General features: G+C 47.8%; 2 protein-coding genes across 3 annotated transcripts in view; one reads left to right on the plus strand and one right to left on the minus strand.

Annotated features, from left to right (window-relative positions):
• Positions 1-8: 8 nt before the first annotated feature.
• On the plus strand, positions 9-1,775 carry KRTCAP3 (keratinocyte associated protein 3). 2 transcript variants are annotated; one of them, XM_065928827.1, is made up of 7 exons: positions 9-180; positions 324-508; positions 604-663; positions 888-1,094; positions 1,219-1,353; positions 1,454-1,567; positions 1,687-1,775. In XM_065928827.1, the coding sequence occupies exons 1-6, from the start codon at positions 144-146 to the stop codon at positions 1,559-1,561; spliced, it is 732 nt and encodes a 243-aa protein (XP_065784899.1). In that variant the 5' UTR covers positions 9-143; the 3' UTR covers positions 1,562-1,567; positions 1,687-1,775. The 2 variants fall into 2 exon arrangements, with proteins under 2 accessions (XP_065784899.1, XP_065784900.1); XM_065928828.1 differs by having other exon boundaries at positions 1,684-1,757.
• Positions 1,776-1,867: 92 nt separating this feature from the next.
• IFT172 (intraflagellar transport 172) overlaps positions 1,868-22,410 on the minus strand; it is a 36,887-nt gene continuing 16,344 nt past the window's right edge. Inside the window, exons 17-48 of the mRNA XM_065928832.1 lie at positions 19,540-19,676; positions 19,195-19,302; positions 17,302-17,386; positions 16,912-17,004; positions 16,351-16,428; positions 15,874-16,122; positions 15,615-15,693; positions 15,331-15,451; positions 14,996-15,140; positions 13,689-13,778; positions 12,996-13,093; positions 12,696-12,831; positions 12,491-12,607; positions 12,013-12,155; positions 10,123-10,216; positions 9,897-9,961; positions 9,524-9,704; positions 9,183-9,292; positions 8,863-8,992; positions 6,171-6,269; positions 5,862-5,971; positions 5,672-5,735; positions 5,488-5,574; positions 5,082-5,198; positions 4,415-4,525; positions 4,028-4,147; positions 3,428-3,523; positions 3,148-3,207; positions 2,964-3,062; positions 2,505-2,658; positions 2,221-2,312; positions 1,868-1,999 (exon numbers count right to left, since the gene is read on the minus strand). Coding sequence (XP_065784904.1) covers positions 1,910-1,999; positions 2,221-2,312; positions 2,505-2,658; positions 2,964-3,062; positions 3,148-3,207; positions 3,428-3,523; positions 4,028-4,147; positions 4,415-4,525; positions 5,082-5,198; positions 5,488-5,574; positions 5,672-5,735; positions 5,862-5,971; positions 6,171-6,269; positions 8,863-8,992; positions 9,183-9,292; positions 9,524-9,704; positions 9,897-9,961; positions 10,123-10,216; positions 12,013-12,155; positions 12,491-12,607; positions 12,696-12,831; positions 12,996-13,093; positions 13,689-13,778; positions 14,996-15,140; positions 15,331-15,451; positions 15,615-15,693; positions 15,874-16,122; positions 16,351-16,428; positions 16,912-17,004; positions 17,302-17,386; positions 19,195-19,302; positions 19,540-19,676 — 3,558 coding nt within the window. The 3' untranslated portion in view covers positions 1,868-1,909. The remainder of the gene's footprint in view (positions 2,000-2,220; positions 2,313-2,504; positions 2,659-2,963; positions 3,063-3,147; positions 3,208-3,427; positions 3,524-4,027; positions 4,148-4,414; positions 4,526-5,081; positions 5,199-5,487; positions 5,575-5,671; positions 5,736-5,861; positions 5,972-6,170; positions 6,270-8,862; positions 8,993-9,182; positions 9,293-9,523; positions 9,705-9,896; positions 9,962-10,122; positions 10,217-12,012; positions 12,156-12,490; positions 12,608-12,695; positions 12,832-12,995; positions 13,094-13,688; positions 13,779-14,995; positions 15,141-15,330; positions 15,452-15,614; positions 15,694-15,873; positions 16,123-16,350; positions 16,429-16,911; positions 17,005-17,301; positions 17,387-19,194; positions 19,303-19,539; positions 19,677-22,410) is intronic.

Below are 22,410 nucleotides of genomic sequence, written 5' to 3' on the forward strand. Positions count from 1 at the left end.
GTGTGTGTGTGTGTGTTGTGTGTCCCGCTGTCCACCAGGGGGCGCGGAGGCCGGACCGCAGGTGTGCCGGGCGGGCGGAGCCAGCCTGGGCGCGGGGGCGGAGCCGGGGCAGGCAGGTAAGAGCTGCCCCGCGGCAAGCGCCAATGAACCGGATGAAGTGCCGCCGCCTCTGCGCTTTCGGTAATTTTCCGGCCCCTCCGGTCTTGTTTATCCCCGAGGGCCCACCCTGGACCCGCCTTCGGGCCTGTGGCCGACCTGGGGCAGTCGTGCGGGGCCTCCGGCTCCTCAGCCGGCTCAGCCTGCCCCTCGCCTGTACCTTGCAGACGCGGCCCGGGGCCCCCGGCGGCTCATGCGGGTGGGCCTGGCGCTGATCCTGGTGGGCCACGTGAACCTGCTGCTGGGGGCCGTGCTGCACGGCACCGTCCTGCGGCACGTGGCCAACCCCCGCGGCGCCGTCACCCCGGAGTACACCACCGCCAATATCATCTCCGTGGGCTCAGGGCTGCTGGTGAGCGCGGCGGGGCAGGGCGGGGCGAGCCGGGGCCGGGGCGCGGGCGGTGGGGGCCGCCTAGCGGCGCGGGCCTCAGGTTTCGTTTCTTCCAGAGCGTTTCTTTGGGACTTGTGGCCCTTCTGGCGTCCAGGAATCTTTTTCGCCCACGACTGGTGAGATTTCTGGAGCTTAGAGGAGGAGGCCTGGTGGCAGGGAAGCGGGGAGGGATGGGGGGGGGGGCGCTGATTCAGCTTCGTCTTTAGTGGGAGAGGGAGCCCCAAATAAGAGTAACCGAATAAAAAATAATAATAAAAAAAAAAGAGTAACCGAGGTGTCTGGTCAGTGGGCGAGGCAGCCAGCCCCCAAGCTGCTCACCCTGACCTCCTGCCCCTGCCAGCACTGGGCCCTGCTGGCGCTAGCGCTGGTGAACCTTCTCTTGTCTGCTGCCTGCTCCCTGGGCCTCCTCCTCGCTGTGTCCCTCACTGTGGCCAATGGCGGCCGCCGTCTTATTGCTGACTGCCACCCAGGACTGCTGGATCCTTTGGTACCGCTGGACCAGGGGTCTGGACATGCTGACTGCCCCTTTGACCCCACGAAAATCTATGTGAGTTCAGTTCTCTCCCCAGCCTTTTTGCAGTCCACAGAGCCTAGGTATTGCCCTTTAATCGCCAGCATTTGCCACTCCTGCCCGGCTTCCTCTTGTCTCCCGCCCTTCCTTCACCTTTTAGGACACAGCCTTGGCTCTCTGGATCCCTTCTGTGTTCATGTCTGCAGCCGAGGCTGCTCTCTCTGCTTACTGCTGTGTGGCTGCGCTCACCCTGCGTGGGGTAGGGCCCTGTAGGAAGGATGGGCTGCAGGAGCAGGTAAGGAAGATGAATAGCAAGTTCATTCAACACAGACTGTGTGGAAGAGACTGGATGGTACAGCTGAGGGCTGGAGCACTAACCCTGCCCTCTTCTGTAGCTGGAGGAGCTGACAGAGCTTGAATTTCCTAAACGTAAATGGCAGGAAAATGTGCAGCTACTGGACCAAACGCGAGAAATCCGGACCTCACAGAAAAGTTGGGTTTAGGGCCAGGTAATGGGCCAGGAGGACTGTGGCCTGGGAAAGGGCAGTGGTAGGGAGCACGCCCTTTTGGGTTGAGTCCTTTGCTATGCTGCTGACCCTCTGACCAGGCTCTCCCTTCTGTCAAGCAGGTGCAGGTCCGAAGGCTCTGTCCACAAGGGTTTTCCACTGACCCATAGGATATGTTTATATAGTAACAACTGTAATAAAAGGATGTCTCTTCTACTTGATTATGTTTCCTTTTGGGGGAAAGGGGTGCTGGGCTAGTGTTGGGGGTGACCTTGTTCAAAAAATACAGTAGTCTCGGTTACTTGCAAGACTTTAATGAAGGATGGAACCTACTGACTCTCCCAGTTACTGGAAAGAGAAGCTGGTGCTGGGCAGCCCCCCGCACCACTGACTGATGAACTTCAGCACGTCTTGGCACACGGGGCTGTGGGAGGTCTGTGAGCAAACAAGAGCACGAGAGGGACTCAGCAGTACTGGGAAGAACATTCCCAATATAAGGAAAACCAGCTCCATCTCAGTGTGGGGAGCAGGCTGTGGGGCCTGCACCTGCCTTCTTGACAGTCCACCCCCCCTCCTAACACCACCCCAGTGGTTGGTGCTGGTTGGTCTTCAGTGTTGTTCTCCCTGCCCTCTTCCCTCAAGCCTTCCTCTCTAACCTTGATAGCCATAAGGAACTTGTTCCAGTTCTTCTTGTTAGCTGCCTTCCCTGGCCGCTTAAATTCAATTTTGTTCCTCAGAATGGGGTATCCTGGGGGTTGGAGGGAGAGAAAAAGATGAATTGGAGTTTGAGAGGGAATAACAAAGAGCAAAGTGAGGGATAGAAAGTAGGATGTTTTTGTCTTCTGCATCCTTTACTGATCACAATAAAACAGTCTCTTGATCCTGCTGTTTCCCTCTGCTTTCCACCCAGCACAGAATATGGTGCTCTAGCATTCTATACCTGTAATGAGGCAGGGCAGGGCCCGAACCCCAGTGCTGGCCGCCACCAGGGAAGCCTCGTAGGCCCCACGCTCATCCCGAGGTAGAACCTGCTCCAGCCGCTGGTCCATTGAGACCGTGAGCACCCAGTCTCGAACCTCTTCTCGCTGAGCCTCCTGGGAAAGGACAGAGCAGCTTCACAAAGGGCAGGGCAAGTGGAGGGTGGTAAGAAAGGGGTTTGCTAAGCTGTCATCCCATGTACCATCTTTCACCCACAAATGAAACTCCTTGCGTTGGCAGCCGGTTGCAGCCTTAGCTTTTTCCTCTGCTGCTACTTTCACTGAAGGAATAGTGAGGGCTCGGGCCCTTCCAAAGACATTGCTGACTGACACCATTAGAGTGTTGGGAGGACCATCCTTAAGAGTGTCTCCCTCCCAGTGAGGACTCCTGCTCGTGAGGCCTCCTGTTTCTGTGCCCTTACCGGGATGTGCTGCTTGGCTGGGAGTGGCACCTCAAAGGGAATGTCTGTGTCCTGAAAGTCAGAGTGGTCAAGGGCGTCCAGGGTCCCTTCTTCAATTGCCTATGGCAGAGCGGGCAGCCATGAGATGGGCACAGCTTGTGACAGGCCAAACCTTGCAACTTCTGGGCACAACTGCCCTACTCACATCAGTCAGATCCAAAAAGCGGTTGAGGAAGATGAAGGCCATGTTCTCCCAGCCAACTGCCTGCAACAGAGAAATGTTGCCAGTAGGAGTGAGCAGCTGGCCTTGGCTGTTGTTTCTCCAGGATGCAGGAGGCAGAATCCAGGAAGATGGAGGAAAATGGTATCTTCCACGACATCAGGCCCACACTCAGCTCTGCTCTAACTTGAGCAGCTTGGACAGTCCACCTTCCAACTTTTATTTCCTTCTCTCAGCCCCACCCTTGGTTGGCCCCATTGCTCACCTTGGCAGCAATGCCTGCTTCATAGAAGGCCTTATCTGCAGGTAGTAGTTGGGTGTGACGCAAGAGTGAAACAGAAAGCCTGGCAGCTACAGTTTCCTGTGAATTAAAGTCAAAGCATTATGATTCTGGCACTGTAGTGACTGAGCTACCAGACCAATGATCTTATAACTAAAGCAGCCATGGAACCAGAAGATCAACGATCAATATTAAATTGCTCTGGGTCATGCTCAGAGTTTTTTTCATCTGCACAAGAGAACTGGGCCTAGGTTATTTCCTCCCACCTCTAGAATTCCATCATCCAACTACAGTAACTCAATATAGTATCATGAATAAGCTAAAAGTATGTATCTATTATAAGAGATCAATGCAGAAATCATCGAATTGGAATGTTTGAGCATAACGAGGCTGGAGCTGTGTGGGCACAGAGCCCTAAGACGGTCAAAGGAATACAGAAAGGAAACCATCTCAACAAGGGCTAAAGATTTCTTTAAATGGAAGAGAGACTAGGAGAGAAGTGGGCCAAGCTTGAGACTGTCCTGAACTTGCATTCATTCAGCTTCACCCATTTGAAGCTGAGTGCCCCTCCCTGCTCCATCTCACCAGCTCTTTGACGCTCTGGGCTGCAGAGCGGGTGGCGTAGTAATGAGCAATCAACAGCATGGTCTCAAACTCCTCATGGGCTGGAGAGTTGGCCTCACTGGACTTCACCAGGTTTTCACACTAGAGCAGGAAGAGCACACAGCCTGGGTCGGGGATCAGAGGAGTGCCAGGGACAGAGTGGTCAATAGTCAGCCGTCTGGACAGAGGAAGGTAGAGCCCAAGGGTGGGTCAGAGGAGTGCCAGGCAGGGCCAGAGTGATCAATGGACAGTTGCCCAGAGGAAGGCAGAGCTCGAGGGTGAAGGATTCTGGGTGTGAAAGGAGAGATGAGGGCAGGGCCAGGCGGACCAAGCAGCCTTCCTGCTCTGCTGTCCACCCGGCTTCCTCACCAGGTTGAAGAGGACGTCCCGGAGGTCAGCCCAGTTGTGATAGGCCTCAGCACTGTTGGTCCCAGGAGAGCTCACCATGTCAGTGAAGATCCTTTTGTAGATGTTGAAGTTCTGGAGGTGCAGGGGGAAGGGGAGCTGAGCAAGAGGAATACAACTACAAGAGAAAGTCAGGGGAAGTGGGGCCAAAGAGGAAAACTGGGCTGGAAATGGCATGTGGAGGAGCTATGGGACGCTGCTGGAGAAAGTGCTATTTTTCAGGGAAGAGAAAGGAGGGTAAGAAAACACCCATTTCTTCCTAACTGGTGCTCTGTGGGTGTGGGCAGATGTGTGACTGTGAATGCACAGTCACAGTGTTAACGGCATAACACCCGGAGAGCTGTAATGCTCAGACAGGAGAGGGGTGTTCACACTCTGGAGGAAGTTAGTCAGGTCCTCAAGGTGTGTGCAGGGCTCTGCTCTGAAAGACTGTTCCTTGTGTTAGCCTTCAGAGGGTAAATCCTTCAGAGAGGCTGTACAGTTCAGAAGAGCCTAGGCGGAATCTCTGGGCACGATGCTTTCTAACTAAGGAATCCTTTGAGAAGACAGATCCTGAGTGGAGTGAGCAGTTGTCGAGGAGAAGGTAAGAATTTCTTTGGAGAAACATTCACCCTGAGGAGCAGGCTGGTACCTGTGGGTTAGCAGGGGCTCCGTGCTGCACGTACAGGGCCAGTGCCTGGGCATAGCCACCCTCCCGGATCAGGTGAGTTGCATATAATGCCACGTATTTGTGCAGAATCTTGTAGTTCTGTTTGAGGGGTGCAGGAAAAGCAGGGGGAGGTTGGAGTCAAACCAGGCTGTGAGGGTGGGGTCATGACTTGAGGCCATGGATTTGTTTAGGAGGCGAAGGGCATGTGCATGCCAGGCCCAGCTAGGCCTCTGACCCGATGTCAGAGCATGAAGACTGAGCTCTCAGATGCTGATTAGGGATCTTTGGGGTTTGGGCTTTGGAGGAAGAGAGAGAGACACTCTCCAGGACAGGTGGGGAGCCAGAGGAAATACCCAGAGGGGCTGGCGTGGGAGGAAGGGACCAGTACCTGCTTGGTGGCTGTTTCAATGCACTTGTCCCACTGGCCCTGCTCCACATAGAGGTCCAAAGCAGCCACCACGTCCACACCCACTAGCTATGGACCAGTTAAAAAGACAGAGTTACACGAGGGAAGAGGGAAAGAGTCTCTGAGCCTCCCTGTGCTCGCCTCCTGCTGCCTATGCCAGTCTCACCGAGTCCACTTTGCCCTGGCTCTTGAGGAACTCTTTATAACACTGGTCCACATAGTCTTCATACCTGTGAAGGCACGCAGAAAGCTCGCACATTAAAGCCCCAGAAACACACCCTTCCCATGAGAACTTCCTCCCAGCCTTTACAAAAGGAAGTAAAAGAATTTCTAGTGAGAAGGCGTCATGAGCTTACCGGGGATCTAGCTCCTTAGCGACACGCTTGGCCTTGTTCCATTCCTCACCCTCAATGAAAGCATCGATTGCTTCCTTGACAAGGTCCAGGTTCAGATAGAGCTCTGCAGCCTGCACAGAGGAAAATCTCGAGACTGGAGATGTCTCTCTCCCCATCTTCCTCCCTCTCCCTCCTGGGAACTCTCTGGGAACTCTGGGGAAACAAATGCATGCCGAGCCTGCCAGGAGACCCCCCCCCGCCCCCGACTTCACACGGCTTCTACCCATCTCTGTGGAATCTATTTCTGCTCAGTCTCAGCGCCCTACTTACTGCACTGTGCTTTCCAATTCCGATCAGCTGGGGTCCCACAGCCCGAACTACTTCCAGACTGCGTGGGGGAGGTAGAAACTTGATGGAGAGTTCAGCTGCCTGAGTGGTTGAGAAGATAAAAGTGGGCAGAGAGACAAATACTGCCCAGAGGTCCTTGACATGCTCTATTTTTACCTCCAGATGCCAACTTTCTTGCCTTCTCCCTCACCTTCCACCCTCTGGGGCAAATTCTGCCTCATGGTCCATCAGAGCTTTTACATGACCATCAGAGGACCTAACTGTTCCTCTCAGCTCTTCCTCTTTCAGACACTCACTGCTGCCTGAGAGCACTGCATTTGGTTCTGTCACCTTTGACAAACTGGTTTCTCAAGGTCTTTGTCACAAACAGAACCCTGGTAGCATGGTGTAGAGAAAAAACCCCTAAAGCAGAAGCCCAGGACATTCTACAACTATTTGTGTTGGGCATTTCTGAGTTTCAGTTTCTTCACCTATCAGAGTGATGGTTGGTCTAGATTCGTACTGTCCAGAACAGCAGTCAGAGTCACATGTGGCTAGTCCTGAGATGTGCTCTAACCTTATATATTTCAAAGACTTAGTATGAAAAAAGGAATGTAGACCATCTCGATAAGATTTTTACATTGCTTTGCCTTGAAATATTGATAATAGTTTTGGTATAATACGTTAAGCAGAATATAATTATTTTCACTTTTCTTTACACTTATTTGAGTGTGGCTACTAGAAAATTTTAAAATTACATATATGACTTAGTGACCTGCATTATATATCTACTGGACAGTGTTGGTCTAGATGATTTTGGAGACCCGTTTCAACCCTAAAACTCAGTAATTCTACAAATCCAAGTGTTCCATGAGCTCACTCTGTTTCTGCTGTGATGCTGACATCCTCACCAGATTTTAACTTCCACAGAGTCCACTTCAGCTATAGTCTATGTGAACCCTCCTGGTCTTTCCCCACCTGTTCTTGCCTTTCTTGTTTACCTGCCAAACCCTTCAAGGCTTAAAGTGCTCCCATCCAGAAAGCCCACTCTCTGAATAACCTAAAGAAGGTATAGTCATGCACAGACCTGGGTAAACAATGCCCTAGAGTAAGGTACAGCAGATGCTTCAGATCAGTTCAGTTGCTCAGTCAAGTCCGACTCTTTGCAACCCCATGGACTGTAGCACACCAAGCTTCCCTGTCCTTCACCAACTCCCAGAGCTTGCTTAAACTCATGTGCATCATGTCAGTGATGCCATCCAACCATCTCATCCTCTGTCATCCCCTCCTCCTCCCGCCTTCAATCTTTCCCAGCATCAGGATATTTTCCAATGAGTCAGTTCTTCACATCTGGTGGCCAAAGTATTTGAGTTTCAGCTTCAGCATCAGTCCTTCCAATGAATATTCACCACTGATTTCCTTTAGGATTGACTGGTTGGATCTCCTTGCAGTCCAAGGGACTCTCAAGAGTCTTCTTCAACACCACAGTTCAAAAGCATCAAAGAAAGTTCAAAAGCTTTCTTTATAGTCCAACTCTCACATCCATACATGACTACTGGAAAAACCATAGCTTTGACTAGATGGACCTTTGATGGCAATGTCTCTGCTTTTTAATATGCTGTCTAGGTTGGTCATAGCTTTTCTTCCAAGGAGCAAGCATCTTTTAATTTCATGGCTGCAGTGATTTTGGAGCCCCTAAAAATAAAGTCTGTCACTGTTTTCATTGTTTCCCCATCTATTTGCTATGAAGTGATGGGACTGGATGCCATGATCTTAGTTTTCTGAATGTTGAGTTTTAGCCAGCTTTTTCACTCTCTTCTTTACTTTCATCAAGAGGCTCTTTAGTTCTTCTTCGCTTTCTGCCATAAGGGTGGTGTCATCTGTATATCTGAGGTTATTGCTATTTCTCTCAGCAATCTTTATTCCAGCTTGCAGATGCTTAATACCTGATAAAACTCTCATAACCAACCTCAGTCCTTTCTACTTCCTTCCCCTCCAACTTCAAGGGGCTATTCAATGACAAGGCCTCACAAACCTTTGGGAAATTCTGCAGGGGCATCTGCACAACAACATTTTATTCAGGGGCTGATCAGTCTCACCCCTTCATAACTTCTAATACCGTATTTCCCTGCATCTGAGGCACATGACTAAAATATACATGTATCCCCATCACAAAGACCCTAAGAATCCATCTTAGAATTGATGAAACATACTAGCTTGGCTTAATCTGCCAGAAGCTTTTTTTTAGGAGCTGCTGAATGGAGGAGGGACCTCTGCTTTTTCACGGCCTCCATCTGGCCCAGTTTCAGGATCTGGATTTGCCCTTCCAACTCTGGCCCTAGGCCTATTCTTCCCTCACAAGACCTCCCTGACCCCTCCAGGCCACAGAGATCTCACCCTTCTCTGAACTCTACTTGAACTTCACTAGTGAACTTCCGTCTTCACTAAGCTGCAATATTAACCAACTGAGCCACGTGTTAGTCTACCTTCCCCCAATTTCTGTCTCTCTGGGTTCTGTCTTATGTCCCTTTTTATAGCCTTCATAGATTCTGGTCTTAGCATCCATCAGGCACTCAGTAGACACCTGCTACCTGACTGAAAACAAAGACACGGGAGGACAAAGCTGAATGTCTGAGAAGGAATGCTGGGTGTGAATGGAGGCAGGGAGCAGAGTCCGGCAGGTGTGGCACCTCACCTTCAGCCAGCACTTCTCCACCAGGCTGCTGCTTCCTGCGTCCCGCACTTTGAGGTAGCAGTCGACTGCACGGCTGTACTCTCCAGCCTGTTCCCACTGTCGAGCTTGTTCCACCAGACCCTCCATGCCCCTGTGTGGACGAGAGCCCTTGAGACCAGGACAGGGGAGGGGCAGCGTGGCTGAGCCTGTGTGCACGTTCTGACCCACCCCCAATCTTGCCAACATTTCCTGGTACTCTGGCTTCATATCTGGCTCCCTTCTTTCCTGGTCCCCTGGCTTCATACCTGGCCCCCTTCTTTCCTGGAGCCCTGGCTTCATACCTGGCCCCCTTCTTGGTAGCTTCCCGTTCATACTCTTCCTGCAGCGCCTCCAGCTGGCCGGGCACGTAGTCCTTGCAAATCCGCAGGGCATCGCTCCATAGTCCGGCCTCCTGCTCAGATTTCCAGGTATTAGGATGGCATGACAGCTTCCCACTGCACACAGGCCCACTACTATAGCCTGCTGGTCCCTGGGTCCTTGGACCTCTTTTCCTCCTTCTCTCTGCTCCTCCTCTTTCCCCAGGGTTAACCTTCTCAAAATCAGGGTTCAGTATAGTGCTCTATGGGCTCTCCTACCTCTCACCCTCACTCATGGGATTCTTCCCCTGAATCTGCTGCCCCACCTTATAGTAATTGAGGGCCAGGCCTGGTCTCTGGGCCCGAAGCAGCAGCCCTTCTGCTTTCTGGAAGTCCTTCTCCTCCAAGGCCCCCCGAGCCTGCCCCACGAGCACCTCGGCAACACTGTCGGGGTCATGGGCCTCGGCTACACGCTGAGCTGCCTCCCAGTCATGGTTGTGGACAAACCTGTTCCCAGATGAGGACAGAGAGGAGACTGAGTATAGGACTGAGGCCTCAGTGATGAGAGGCAAACCACCGTGTCACTGAGGGGGGATAAGAGTTATTGGTACTAGGTTTAGATGAAGGTGAAAATGACAATGAGTGGTCCTGGGGCTGAGTCTGGGAGGACAGGATTAGGGAATTTATGGGGTAACTCACATGAGGACTGCTTCCTTGGGTTTACCGGCCTTGATAAATTCAGCTTCAGCCTCTTCAAATTTTCCCTAGAGGGAGAGGGAAACAGCCATACACGACGAGAAGGAGACTGGCACCCCAGGCAGCCATGAGATAAAAGGTCTGGATGCCTGGCAGCAGTGGACCAGGGCATGGGAAGGAGGGCTCTGTGGTCAGAGTCAAAAGCAAAGGGGAAGAACCACATCCATACCTCATCCTCCAGGTACATAGCATATCGGAGATGGATCTCAGGGGTTTTGTGCTTGAGGGCCAGCCGAGAGAGTTCAAAAGCAAATTCAAAGGAGCTGAAATGGGAGGTGCAAACAAGGTTTGTCTACACTATACTTCCTTTTATAAGTGAAGAGAAACAGAGGGCAAGGATTGAGGGGAAGAAAAGGGACAGATTTTAAAAAATCAATGAAATGATAAGAGAAGCATAGCACTATACCAACAGGCAGGAAGGACCCCTGGTGCTTCCACCACCTCCCAGAGCCACAGCTGCACTAGCAGGAAAATAATCTTCCCGAAACAAGTAAAATCACCCATAGCAATTTGACTCATTGCAGGATTCCTACTGGTGTTCTTAACATTTGCTTAAGAAAACCTCACTTTTGGGCAGAAGTCTTGAGTAGATGTTTTCCAAAAGAGGATACACAGATGGCTAACATGAAAACATGGAGATGCTTAACAGCAGTAATCATCAGAGAAGTACAAGTCAAAACCACAATGAGATAACAACTCACATCTGTCAGAATGGCTATCGTCAAAAAAGATCTACAAGTAACAAATGCTGGTGAGGATGTGGAGAGAAGGGAACACTTATGCAATGTTGGTGGGAATGTAATTTGCTGTAGCCACTATGGGAAACAGTTTGGAGGTTCCTCAAAAAACTGAAAAACAGAACTACCATAAGATCCAACAATTATACTCCTGGGTATATAGCTGAAGAGAACAAAAACACTAAAGATACAGGAACCCCAATGTTCATAGTAGCATTATTTACAATAGCCAAAATATGGAAGCCACCAAGTGTCCATCAACAGATAAATTAATAAAGATGTCACACACACATAAATATTACTCAGTAATACAAAATGAAATTTTGCCATTTCCAACAACATGGATGGACCAGGAGGGTATTATGCTTAGTAAAATAAGTCAGACAAAGACAAATACTATAGGTTATTACTTATATATGAAATCTAAAAAATGAAACAAACATGAATATAATAAAAACAGAAACAGACTCACAGATATAGAGAACAAACCAGTAGTTACCAGTGGGGAGAGGAAAAGGGGAAAGGGCAAGACGGGGATAGGAGATTAAAAGGTATAAACTATTCGGTATAAATAAACTACAAGGATACATTACACAGCACAGGGAATACAGCCAATGTTTTATAATAACCTTAAATGGAGTGTAATCTATAAAAAATATTGAATCACCATGTTGGACACCTGAAACTAACACTATAAATCAACTACACTGCAGAAAATTAATAATTTAACTTAATTAAAAAAAAAGAAAAGCTCATTTTGCATTTAATGGAACCACATTTCCACTGTGTGTGTATGTGCTTAGTTGCTCAGTCATGTCCAACTCTTTCTGACCCTATAGACTAAAGCCCACCAGGCTCTTCTCTGTCCATGAGATTCTCCAGGCAAGAATACTGGAGTAGGTTGCCATTTTCTTCTCCAGGGGAATCTTCCCAACTCAGGGATCAAAACCAAGTCTCTGGCATTGCAGGTAGATTCTTTACCGTCTGAGCCACTGGAGAGACCCACACTTTACTCATATCACACATTACTCAGCAGTAAATTACTGGCTTAGAGCATTTTAGCTTTAAAAATTGTTCTCTTTCCCTCTTTCTCCTTAGAACAGCCAAAGATCAAACACCCTTCTGAGCCCCCGGGGGAACAGGAGCAGAATTACTAATTCATTCTTGCCTCTCTATCAAGCTCTTCCAAGGATCTCTCCTTACCACATTTCTTCACTCTTGCTTTAGCCTCTAGGAACGCTTTTCAGTTATACATCAGTTTTCTTTCTCTATATAGAGGCTGTCTGGAATGGGGCCCCCAGAGAGAAGGCTTGGGGCCTCACCAGTTGTCAGCAGCATGGTCGACAGCAGCTTCCAGGAGTCCCAGCTTGTTGAGCAATCTAACAGCAGCCTCTCCTCCGAGGCTCTTGGCCCACAGATAGGCCACGTGTTTGTGGGCATTAGCTCCTCCATGAGTCTTGGCCACCTGAAAAGCAAAGCCCCTTGGCAACCCTCCAATACAGGGGTACATGGCTGCTCCTTATCATCGCTTACTTGACCTCAGCTTGGAAAAAGATCAGGTACCCCCCAGAGCAGTAGGAAGAGGGCTAAATTTCAGCCCTATTCACCTGATTAGGGTCCAAGGATGGATTTCAGGTCGTTCACAAACCATTAAAATTGTATGTGAAATTTTGTGTGTAGGTGTGGACTTTTTTCAAAGATACCCATGACCAGTTTAAAATTAGATAGTTACTTGAGCGTGGGAAAGCAAGATGGATGGACTTTGTACATCCTTACCTAGTAAGGGGAAGACCTCCTTACCCGGTAAGCCTCTTCCCAAAGCCCATTGGACCGGTACATGTTCACTGTCGCCTTCCACTCCTGGGCCTCAAGGTAGTGATACTCAGCCTCCTGGAGTCGGCCTTCAGCCTCCAGCTCCTGGGGAGGGAGAGGCAAGTCAGGATGGGGAGGGGGCAGATGGAGCCGCTTTGGGGGAGAGATGGGCAGCAGCAGGAGAAGGGCTCACCTTGCCCAGATGCAGGTGTGTGTCGCTGAGGAGATCTGGGTGGTGCTTCCCTACTAAGCGGATCATATCATCATACAACTTGTGCTTTTTGAACATGGTGATGGCAAGGTCAGGCTCTTCCACGGTCACATATAGCCTGGGGACAGGAGAAACACCTGTGGCCTCCTGGACCCAGATTCCTGCTGTGAGAGTCGTTCCTAAGGGATCCTGTCCCTGCCTTCTGGGCAGAGGGCACATATCTGCAGACCCCAGCCCTCAAGCCCCGTCTCCCGCTACACCTCCGCTGGGCCCACGGCTCACCTCTCAGCCTCTCGGTACTTGCCCTGTGTCTCCATCTCCTGAGCCTGAGTGATGTACAGCACTGAGACGTCTTCTGGTCTCATGCACTTCATGGCCAGCTGTGCAGACATACAGGGTCAGGGTAGCCTCAGGCACTAATTCCCAAGGGAAGCAGAGGGCAACACAGAGCGGACAGGGAAGTGGGATTTCTTCAAGGAAGTCTGTGTTCACAGGAACTCTGAACTTTCCCAATAAGCACAGGAGTTCGGGTACTGCCACTCTCCTACTCAGCTCAGGGATCCCAAGTCCATAAGGAGCAGAGTAAGAACTACATTCTGCTAAGGCAGGAGGGTCAGAGATGCCCTGTGCTGGGTGGGGGCACCCGATCCCACTAACTTACTCCTACTGCACCCACTGGGCTCTGGCAGCACGAACGAGAACAGATACCAATGTGACTAGAGCTCCAGCAGAGGTATTTCAGATTCCCAGCTCCCAAGGCCATCTGCTTTCTTCAGAATTGCAGGTTTGGGAACTAGAGCCTCTCATGATCCTTGCCTTTCCTTTTGGCTAGGCATCAGTTACCCAGACTGTACTTTGGTACTCTTCCTCGGCTTTCAGGGAGTCCAGTGAAGCGAGGAGATTGGCGACTAGGGGAAGGGACAACACGGCCATGAAGGAGACATTCTCTTCTCATGAATGTCACCCGTTGCCCACCTTGTGGGCTTGCTCCCAGCGGCCGGCCTGGGTGTACATGTCTATGGCGTCTTTTGTTCGGTCTCCCTTGGTGTAGAGCTCTTCTGCAATCTGCGGATGAGACAGGGAGAGGCAAAAGGTGACAGTGACAGAGTGAAAGCAGCCTGGAGGAGGAAAGAACAAACCTCAGCTGGGAGGGAGCAGAGCCTGGGACTCCATTAGTGTACAGTCAGAGAAGACAAGGTGACTGTAGGTGTCTCAGGCTTTCTTCTGTTTCGATAAAAGACCAGCCACAAACAGTATGAGGACAATACAGTGGGAGTTTAAGATTACTTTGCCAACAAAGGTCTGTCTGGTCAAAGCTATGGTTTTTCCAGTAATCACATATGGATGTGAGAGTTGGACTATAAAGAAAGCTGAGCACCAAAGAATTGATGCTTTTGAACTGTGGTGTTGGAGAAGACTCTTGAGAGTCCCTTGGACTGCAAGGAGATCCAACCAGTCAATCCTAAAGGAAATCAGTGGTGAATATTCATTGGAAGGACTGATGCTGAAGCTGAAACTCAAATACTTTAGCCACCTGATGCAAGGAACTGACTCACTGAAAAAGACCCTGATGCTGAGAAAGATTGAAGGCAGGAGGAGAAGGGGATGAGATGATTGAATGGCATCATCAACTTAATGGACAGGAGTTTGAGTAAACTCCAGGAGTTGGTGATGGACAGGGAGGCCTGGCGTGCTGCAGTCCATGGGGCTGCAAAGAGTTGGACACGACTGTGCAGATGAACTGAACTTAAGATGGCTTCATGTTTTTGCAGTCCATGATGATTCTATACTGTAAATATGTTGGCGATACGCTTTTTTTTTTTAATTTTAAATAATTTTATTGAGGTATAGTTAATCTACAATGTTAATTTCTGCTTCAGTTTTATATATATATATTTTTTTATTATAATATATTATGTTATTATATTTATATTATATATATATATTCTTTTCCATTATGGTTTATTACAGGATATTGAATATAGTTCCCTGTACTATACAATACGACCTTATTTATCCATCCTATATATAATAGTTTGCATCTGCTAATGTTGGAAGTTACTCTTGAAGCATCTCTCATGCTAGAGACCTGCTTTATATGTCTGGGAGAGGGTTCTGTGTCATGTCAGAATGAAATGGTGGTGTGTTTCATTTAGGGTGGTAACACTGTTGGGCCCCAGTAAGAAGGATCTGGTGAGGTGGCCCCCACTCCCTCTTCTGGGCTCTCTCCTCATCCTCCTGTACTGTACTGCTTCATGCTGCAGAAAGGGGCTGTCCCTCACCTCATACTCCTGCAGAGATGCATAGTGTTGGGCCACGCGAGGATAGTATTTGGACGCAGTGTTCCGGTCCTGCAGATCTAATATATAAATTGCCTTCTTCCACTGGCGGGCACCCAGGGCAGCCTCAATTGCCTTAATGGAGCACCTGGCGTAGTTGGAAAAGGGGTAAATGTATATGGGGAAAGAGGAAAATGGATGGAAGTAGAGACACCTCAAGCATACTCCAACCCACATTCGGAGATTTCCCTTGTTTTAGTAAGGCCTTGGTGCCCTTGCCTGTCCCATCACCTCTCACCTCATGTCCAAATGCCCTCTGCACCCCTGGAGCACCACACCTGGCTTCGATGTAGTGATTAATGGCCGCATCGAGCTGCTTCTGCTGCACCAAGTGGTCCCCCCACGCCTCTTCTAGTCTCACCACTTCTGCTGGGAAGGCCACCCGAGCCAGCTCCACCGCTGCCGGAGACAGAGAGGGCACTCAGCACAGGCTCCAGGCACAGAGAGGCAGAGAAGTGAGGCGTGGAGTAAAAGGGAAGAGTGGAAGGATGGGGGATCCCTGAAGCCAGGTGTCGGGGTACTGCTGGGGCCTGAGTCCACAACACTGTGGAGTGGCCAGTACCTTTCATGAATGCGCTGCCTTTACAGTAGCACTCCAGGGCCCGCTGTGGATTTCGTATCTTCTCAAAGAGATCACCTGCCTGTTAACACATCCCATGTTACTTCAAAGATACCCCTACTACACAAAAATCAACTGTCAGCCCCCCAAGGTGGGGGATTCAGCCAGTGGTCAGGGAGGGCTGTGCACTCCAAGACGCCGCTGGGTAGGAGAGGACTCTGAGCTCTGGGGGCTAAGGGATGGGAACTGGGAGCCAGGGTACCCGTTCATACAGCTCGCCCTTGATCAGGGCAGAGGTGATGTGCTCCACCAGCTCCGTGTTAGCCAGCAGTTCCTCTCGGTTCAGCACCAGCCGAGCAGCCTTGGCGGGGAGCCCAGCTTTGAGGTAGAGGCTGATGGCTGCTAGCCCATCCCCTTGGCTCTCTTGAAGTTCGCCTGCCCGCTCCTCTTGCTGTGTGTCCATCAGCCACTGGTAGTAACCCCGGCGCAGCTTCTCTAGGGCCGGGTGCCCCTGACATGCAGCAGAAGAGAACCAGGAGTCACGCCCCTCCTTCCTGTCCTGCTGCTTCCCATCATAACTGTAACAGCCGAAATCCTCCCAGTCACCAGCAGCCCAACTCCCCGCACTAAGAGGTCCCACCCCAACACTGTTCCAGCTCCTGCAGCCCCTTGACAAGAAGGGTTTCTGATACTGGTGGGCCCTAGTTCTGAACAACTGTGGGGAAGACAGAACTGGTACCTTGGCCTCAGCCACAGCGATACATTCATCCCAGCGGTGTAGCTCCTGGTACATGTCCATGGCCTCCTCAACGGCATTCTAGGCAGAGGGAGAAGGGACACCAGGAAGACATGAAGATCAGAAATGAGCAAGCTCTCCTCAGCCTGGCTGAGATGCCAGCCTGTGTGGGTTGAAAGCTTCATCTCCTTAGTATGAAACTAAAAGAAGCTTAAACTTCAGGGCACCTTATTTGCACAGGCTCCTTCCAAAGCAACTTTTCTTCAAGAGGGTTCCTCAAACTGAATAAGCTTTGGGCCTCACAAAATTGGGATCTACCTCCATGCACAAGAATTGTGGAGAACAGAGGGAGATGGTAGACTTTCTATGAAGTAAAGAAGTGACTGTCAGAACGAACCCAGAGGAGGAAATTACGGAGCAGTGAAATTCACTGTATAAACCTTTTTAAAGTTTCTCTCCAGGCCTCTGATAGCCCAGCTGATCAGTGCTCATTCTTCCTCTGAGTTTGCCTCACTTTTCTCCCCTCTGATCCCCTCTTCCATCCAGCTACTCTGCTCCTATTACCTGTTCTAAGAAGATCATTTCCGCCAGCTTGTAGTTCTTCTCCAGCATGGCTAGTCGTGCTCGGACCTGATAAGAGTCTGTTCCTTCTCCACCCTGTGGAAAAAACAAGGTTCTGGTTATTCTGTTGGTGCCCAGGAACAATTCTGTCTGTGTAAGAGGAGACAGGAAGGTCAGAGAGATGTGGAGGCTAAAGGCTTAAGAAGCTGAAAACTTGGGGCTTAGAGGCTTGAGGTTTGGCAAACAACTCCAAAATGGCCTGACTTGAAGGTGGCGATGGGGAGGGCAGAGTAGAGGAAATTAGCCATGGCTGGAAAGCTAAGAGTCGTGGGTCTGAGTGCCAAGAGAAATCTCAGCTCAAAAAAGTGAACGAATCAGGAGGACAATACTTGCATATTCCCGAGACACTTGATCTGCAATCTCATTGGTTTCATGGAGGAACCGAGCTTTTGCAACATGTCCCAAAGCAGAAAAGCACCTAAAGTATGGAAGCAATAACAATAATAATATTATAGAATCATCATTAATTCATTGGTTTAGCAGATATATGATGAGCATCATTATATGCCAGGCACTTGTTCTTGCCACTGGGGACACAAAGGGGTCCACTGGGGACACAAAAACAAAGATGAGGGCCTGGCTCTTAGGGAACTTACTTTCTAGTGGAAACAGATAATTAGTAAACAAATAAACAAAGATTAATTGAAATAATGGAAAATGAAACTAAGGGGACTATTCAAGTTGGTTGTCAGAGAAGGCTTGTTCCAGGAGCTGTCATCTGAGCTGAGACCTGAATCCAAGAGCATGGCAAGATGGAGAAAAATTACTCCAGACAGAGGGAGAAGTTAGTATAAAGGGCCCAAGGCAGGAGTGAGCCTGGTGTGCTCAAAGGGACAAAGGATGCCTTTGTGGCTGGAGACTAATGGACAAGCACCTGATATGAGAAGGAAGCGGGGTCAAATCTTGTGGGGCCTTAGGAGTTTGTGTTTTATACAAAGTACAAAAGCAAGAAAATGATTAATCTAATTTATGTTTTTAAAAAACTACCACAGCTGTTATGGTTGTAAGGATTGTAGGAGTCTAAGCAGCAGTTTCTAATTAAGAATTAAGAGGTTTTTGCACCACTGTATGCAGGAGATGGTGGTGGTCTGTTCTAGGGTGGAGACAGTAAGGTTGAACAAATAAGAGATTTGGGGTATGTTATAAAAACCCTGGATCACTGTCCCTATGACTTGCAGTGAGTCTAGCTCTTGGGGGACGGGATAAAAGGGACCAAGGATGAATCCTTGCCAAAGCCACAGCAGCTGAAGTTTAATGAGCACTTCCAGTCTGTGCTCTTTGCACAGATCCTTTCACTAAGTCTCCCCTATCACCGCCACTCTGCCACTCTTCTTTACCATCCTGTAAGGTGAATACTGTTATTATCCTCATTTCATAGAGAAGATGGAGAAGCCAAGGCTTGAGAAGGTTAAGTTAATCTCTCTAAAGTTACACAGTTGGTAAATGGAATCAAGATTTGAAATAGGAGAGTCTGGAGTCCCATGTTTTTCCTGTTAATTACACTCCTATACCACTACTGGAATATACACATCAACACATAGATTGTAGGGTAGGAGCGTTAAACACTTGGAAGCGGCACCTAGTTACAAGATGGGGGAGTGAAAACAATAAAAGACATACTCTTATAGTAAGTCAGAGAAAAACAAATATCATATAATATCGCTTATATGTAGAATCTAGAAAATGGTAGAGATGAACTTATTTGCAAAGCAGAAATAGAGTCTCAGTTGTAGAGAACAAATTTATGGTTACCAAAGGAAGAAGAGGGGATGGGATGAATTGGGAGATTGGGATTGACATATATACACTAGTAATGGATCTAATCTAACAGATAACTAATGAGAGCCCACTGTAGTTCAGCGAACTCTACTCAGTGTTCCGTGGTGACCTAAATGGGAAGGAAATCTAAAAAAGAGGGGATTTATGTATATGTACATGAATACCTGATTCACTTTGCTGTACAGCAAGAAACTAACACAACACTGTAAAGCAACTATAGTCCAATAAAAATTAAAAAAAAAATTTTTTTTAAATAAATAAAAGCCATACTCTAATATTCTAGGATGGGAGGATGTTTGGAATAACTGCACTGTGGAAGGGTTCTCTGTTGGCATGGGAAGGCAAGAGGTGCCCTAACCCTGGGGAGGAGCAGCCCATAGGGAAGACACTGTGTGGCCATCTCTCCCTCCAAGCTGCCTGGCACCTAGGTTCCAAAGCCCGGCTCACCTCTCAGCAATGTGAAGCTGCTTTGCTTCCAGTGACAGCTTACTCAACGTTTTCCACATTGCTTCTGTTTCTGGGGTCATTTCCAGAGTTTCTAAGAAGGCTGTGGCCCTGGAGAGGGAAGGAAGCAAAGTACAAGGAATGAGTCCAAGATGAGGAAGACACTAAGGAATATTGGTGATGGGGCAGGAAGAGGATGGGGGAGGCAATTATTTGCCCTTTTTGTCTAATCTCCTCCCAGGACCACCAGGTCCTTTTCAGACATGACTGGTTTTACTACCCACCTCAGGCAGGTCCTCAGACCCAGACTTTCCCACCACCGTGCTGGGTATCAGCCTCATGTCTCACCGGGTGTAGTTGCCATCATCAATGGCTGTTCCAAACTCAATAAGGCCCTCATCCAGGGTGTAGGCAACTGTAGTCACACCTTCGGTCACCATCACCTCTGTCTTTCCCTCACCTCGCTCGAGACCTACAACATCACCCTATAAAAATTCAATCCCCCCACCCCACCAGAATTCCAGGTGAGTGTTGCCACAGGCTCAACTGCAGAAAAGACCCACCCTCATTCAACCCTACTGCTCACACCCTGAGGGAATGACTGTACTCTCTGTTTTTCTGACACTTCTCTCAGGCAGATAAAAATTCCCCATCTATGGTAATATCCTTGGGTGAAAGTACACCATAGCTATGATAGTACTAGTGGCTAGGGATAAGTTGACAAAGTGTGGTATCCACTTCTGCTGCCAGCAGTACCATGACTCGGTATTTGTAAAGGTTCTCCAGCTAAAGTTCAATTTGAACCTGGAACATCCTTTTTAATGTATTGCTGAGTTCAACTGAAGAAATCACTAGGCAAGCTTCCTGCTCCCTCTCCCACCCTTCCCCTCCACAAAAAGAAAGAAAGAAAAGTCAGTAAGTTAAAACCAAAAAAAAAAAAGAGCAGGAAAAAATGGAAGGTGAGCAAACGGGAAAACTATAGTTTCCCTAAGGTAAACATAGTATTAGCAGAGTAAACTTTGGGTCCTTCAGCAGAATGGGGAGGCCAAATCTGAAGATTTCTCATTAAACGTGGATCCTCTATTCAATAAAGGAAACCAAAGAAGTATACAGATCATTAACATGCCTGATTCCTGCATAAGCAAATACAGATCATCCCTGGAGGAAATCACATCCAACTAAGGCCCTCAGGATTCCAAAAGATGACATTCAACATAACATGAGCTCATAATTAAAAACTACCAAAATACCACTTAACAAACCACTAGCAGGGAGTAAACAATAACTACAGACAACAGTTTCAGACTTCCATGGATCTAGGATGTAAAAAATAATAGGAAAAAAGACAGTTATGGAATATAAAATAACTATGTGTGAAACATTAGAGACTCAAAAGATGAAATATTAAGCCAGGAACAAGAGACTATCAAAAAATAGTCACGCAGGTTGGAGAAAGAACCAAGTAAAGCCTTTAATTTTTGAAGTGGGATAACAATACAATAGATGGTTTAAATAGTAGATTAGACAATGATGAAAGTGAATTGATGAACTGAAAGATGTATCTTAAGAAATTATCCAAAATGGGAGGGGAGTTTGGGGGAGAATGTATACTTATGTATGTACGGCTTTGCTACACCTGAAACAATCACAACATTGTTCATCAGCTATAATCCAATATAAAGTAAAATTTTTTTTTAAAAAGAAATTATCCAGAATTTAGCATGGAGCTAAAAAAAACTTAGCATGAAAGAGAGGTTAGAAAGGCACAGAAGACAGGACAAGAAATCTAACATATGCCTAATTAGAGTTTTGATGGAGAGACTAGAGAATATGAGAGAAGAAGCAATGTTTAAAGAGATTATGGTTGACAAATTTCCAAGACTAATGGAAATATCTATACTTACAAATACAGGAAGCACAATATATACCAAGCAAGATAAATAAAAAGAAACTTATATCTATACATATTATAGTGAAATTTCAACACATCAAAAAAAAAAAAAAGATTAAAAAAGAAAGATTTTAAAAGCAACCAAAGAGAAAAGACAGACCACCTATAAAGAAAGGGCTATTAGTAAACCTGCCAGAACAAAAGAAGTCAATCAATGGGACAACATTTGCAAAAGGCTAAGAAAAATTAACTGTCAATCTAGAATTGGGTAGTGAGTCCAAGTATCTTTCAATAGCAAAGCTCTAAGTAAATAGTTTCAGATAATCAAAACCTGAGCATTTTATCATCAAAAGACTTTAAAGAATCTTCTAAATGTTACTCTTCAAGAAGAGGAAGAAAAATAACTTCCGAGGGAAGATCAGCAATGCTAAAGGAAAAGGTGAATGGGGAAACTGGCACTATGATGGTAAAGCTAAATAAATTCTGTCTGTATAAAATAACAATGTCTAGCTTTGGGGATGACAGAAAGGAACAGAATACTAGACAACAGGGTCTTCCCTGGTAGTCCAGTGGCTAGGACTCCACACTCCCAATGCAGAGTGCCTGGGTTTGATCCCTGGTCAGGGAACTAGATTCCACATGCCATTACTAATAGTTCACATGCTGCAACTAAAAGATGCTGCAACTAAGACCTGGCGTAGCCAAATAAGTAAGTAAAATAAATATTAAAAATAAAAACAACACTAAACAACAATGGCAAAGGGGAGGGAATCAAAGTTAAAGCCTTTCATGGTCCTTGTCTGCAGTGCAGTGGAGGGTGGGTGGATGCTGCTTAACTTTAGACTTTGTTAATTTAAGTACATAGTGAACTTTTAAGGGTAATTACTATAGAAACAGGATATATAATCTTCAAACCAAAAAAGGTATTTAGAAAAGGACAAGCTCCCCACCCCACCAATCCAACCTTAATCAGTCTAAAATCAAGCAAAACAGGAGGGAAAAAAAGAGATTGAGAAAAGAATAAAAAGAAAGCATCAAGTGCTCTACATACACCCGCAGCAGTCATCCTAGCATAGCACAGGGGCCTCTTTTCTGTTTCCATAGGCTCCTCCCAGATTTGGGATATTACTGTATGTGAGATGTTGTCATGGGGTAGGACAGAGGGTGTGATCAGCAGTCTGAAAAAAACAGAACTCTGAATGGCTTATAACAGAGAATCAGCACATAAGGAGGTGTGATATGGAATTCCTCCTCAATTGGGGATCTTCCAGCCTAAGGGAACTCCACAATTCGACTTGGTGAATTCCCACTATAATAGGGACCAGTAC

The sequence above is a fragment of the Muntiacus reevesi genome, chromosome 3 (genome assembly GCF_963930625.1).
Source record: "Muntiacus reevesi chromosome 3, mMunRee1.1, whole genome shotgun sequence".
Classification (NCBI taxonomy): domain Eukaryota; kingdom Metazoa; phylum Chordata; class Mammalia; order Artiodactyla; family Cervidae; genus Muntiacus; species Muntiacus reevesi.

Excerpts from the sequence above, each read along its gene's own strand:
- KRTCAP3 (XM_065928827.1), top strand. The coding sequence starts at position 144 with ATGAACCGGATGAAGTGCCGCCGCCTCTGCGCTTTCG. Across the intron at positions 664-887 it reads ATCTTTTTCGCCCACGACTG|CACTGGGCCCTGCTGGCGCT; the intron begins GTGAGATTTCTG and ends TGCCCCTGCCAG. Across the intron at positions 1,354-1,453 it reads AGGATGGGCTGCAGGAGCAG|CTGGAGGAGCTGACAGAGCT; the intron begins GTAAGGAAGATG and ends CCTCTTCTGTAG.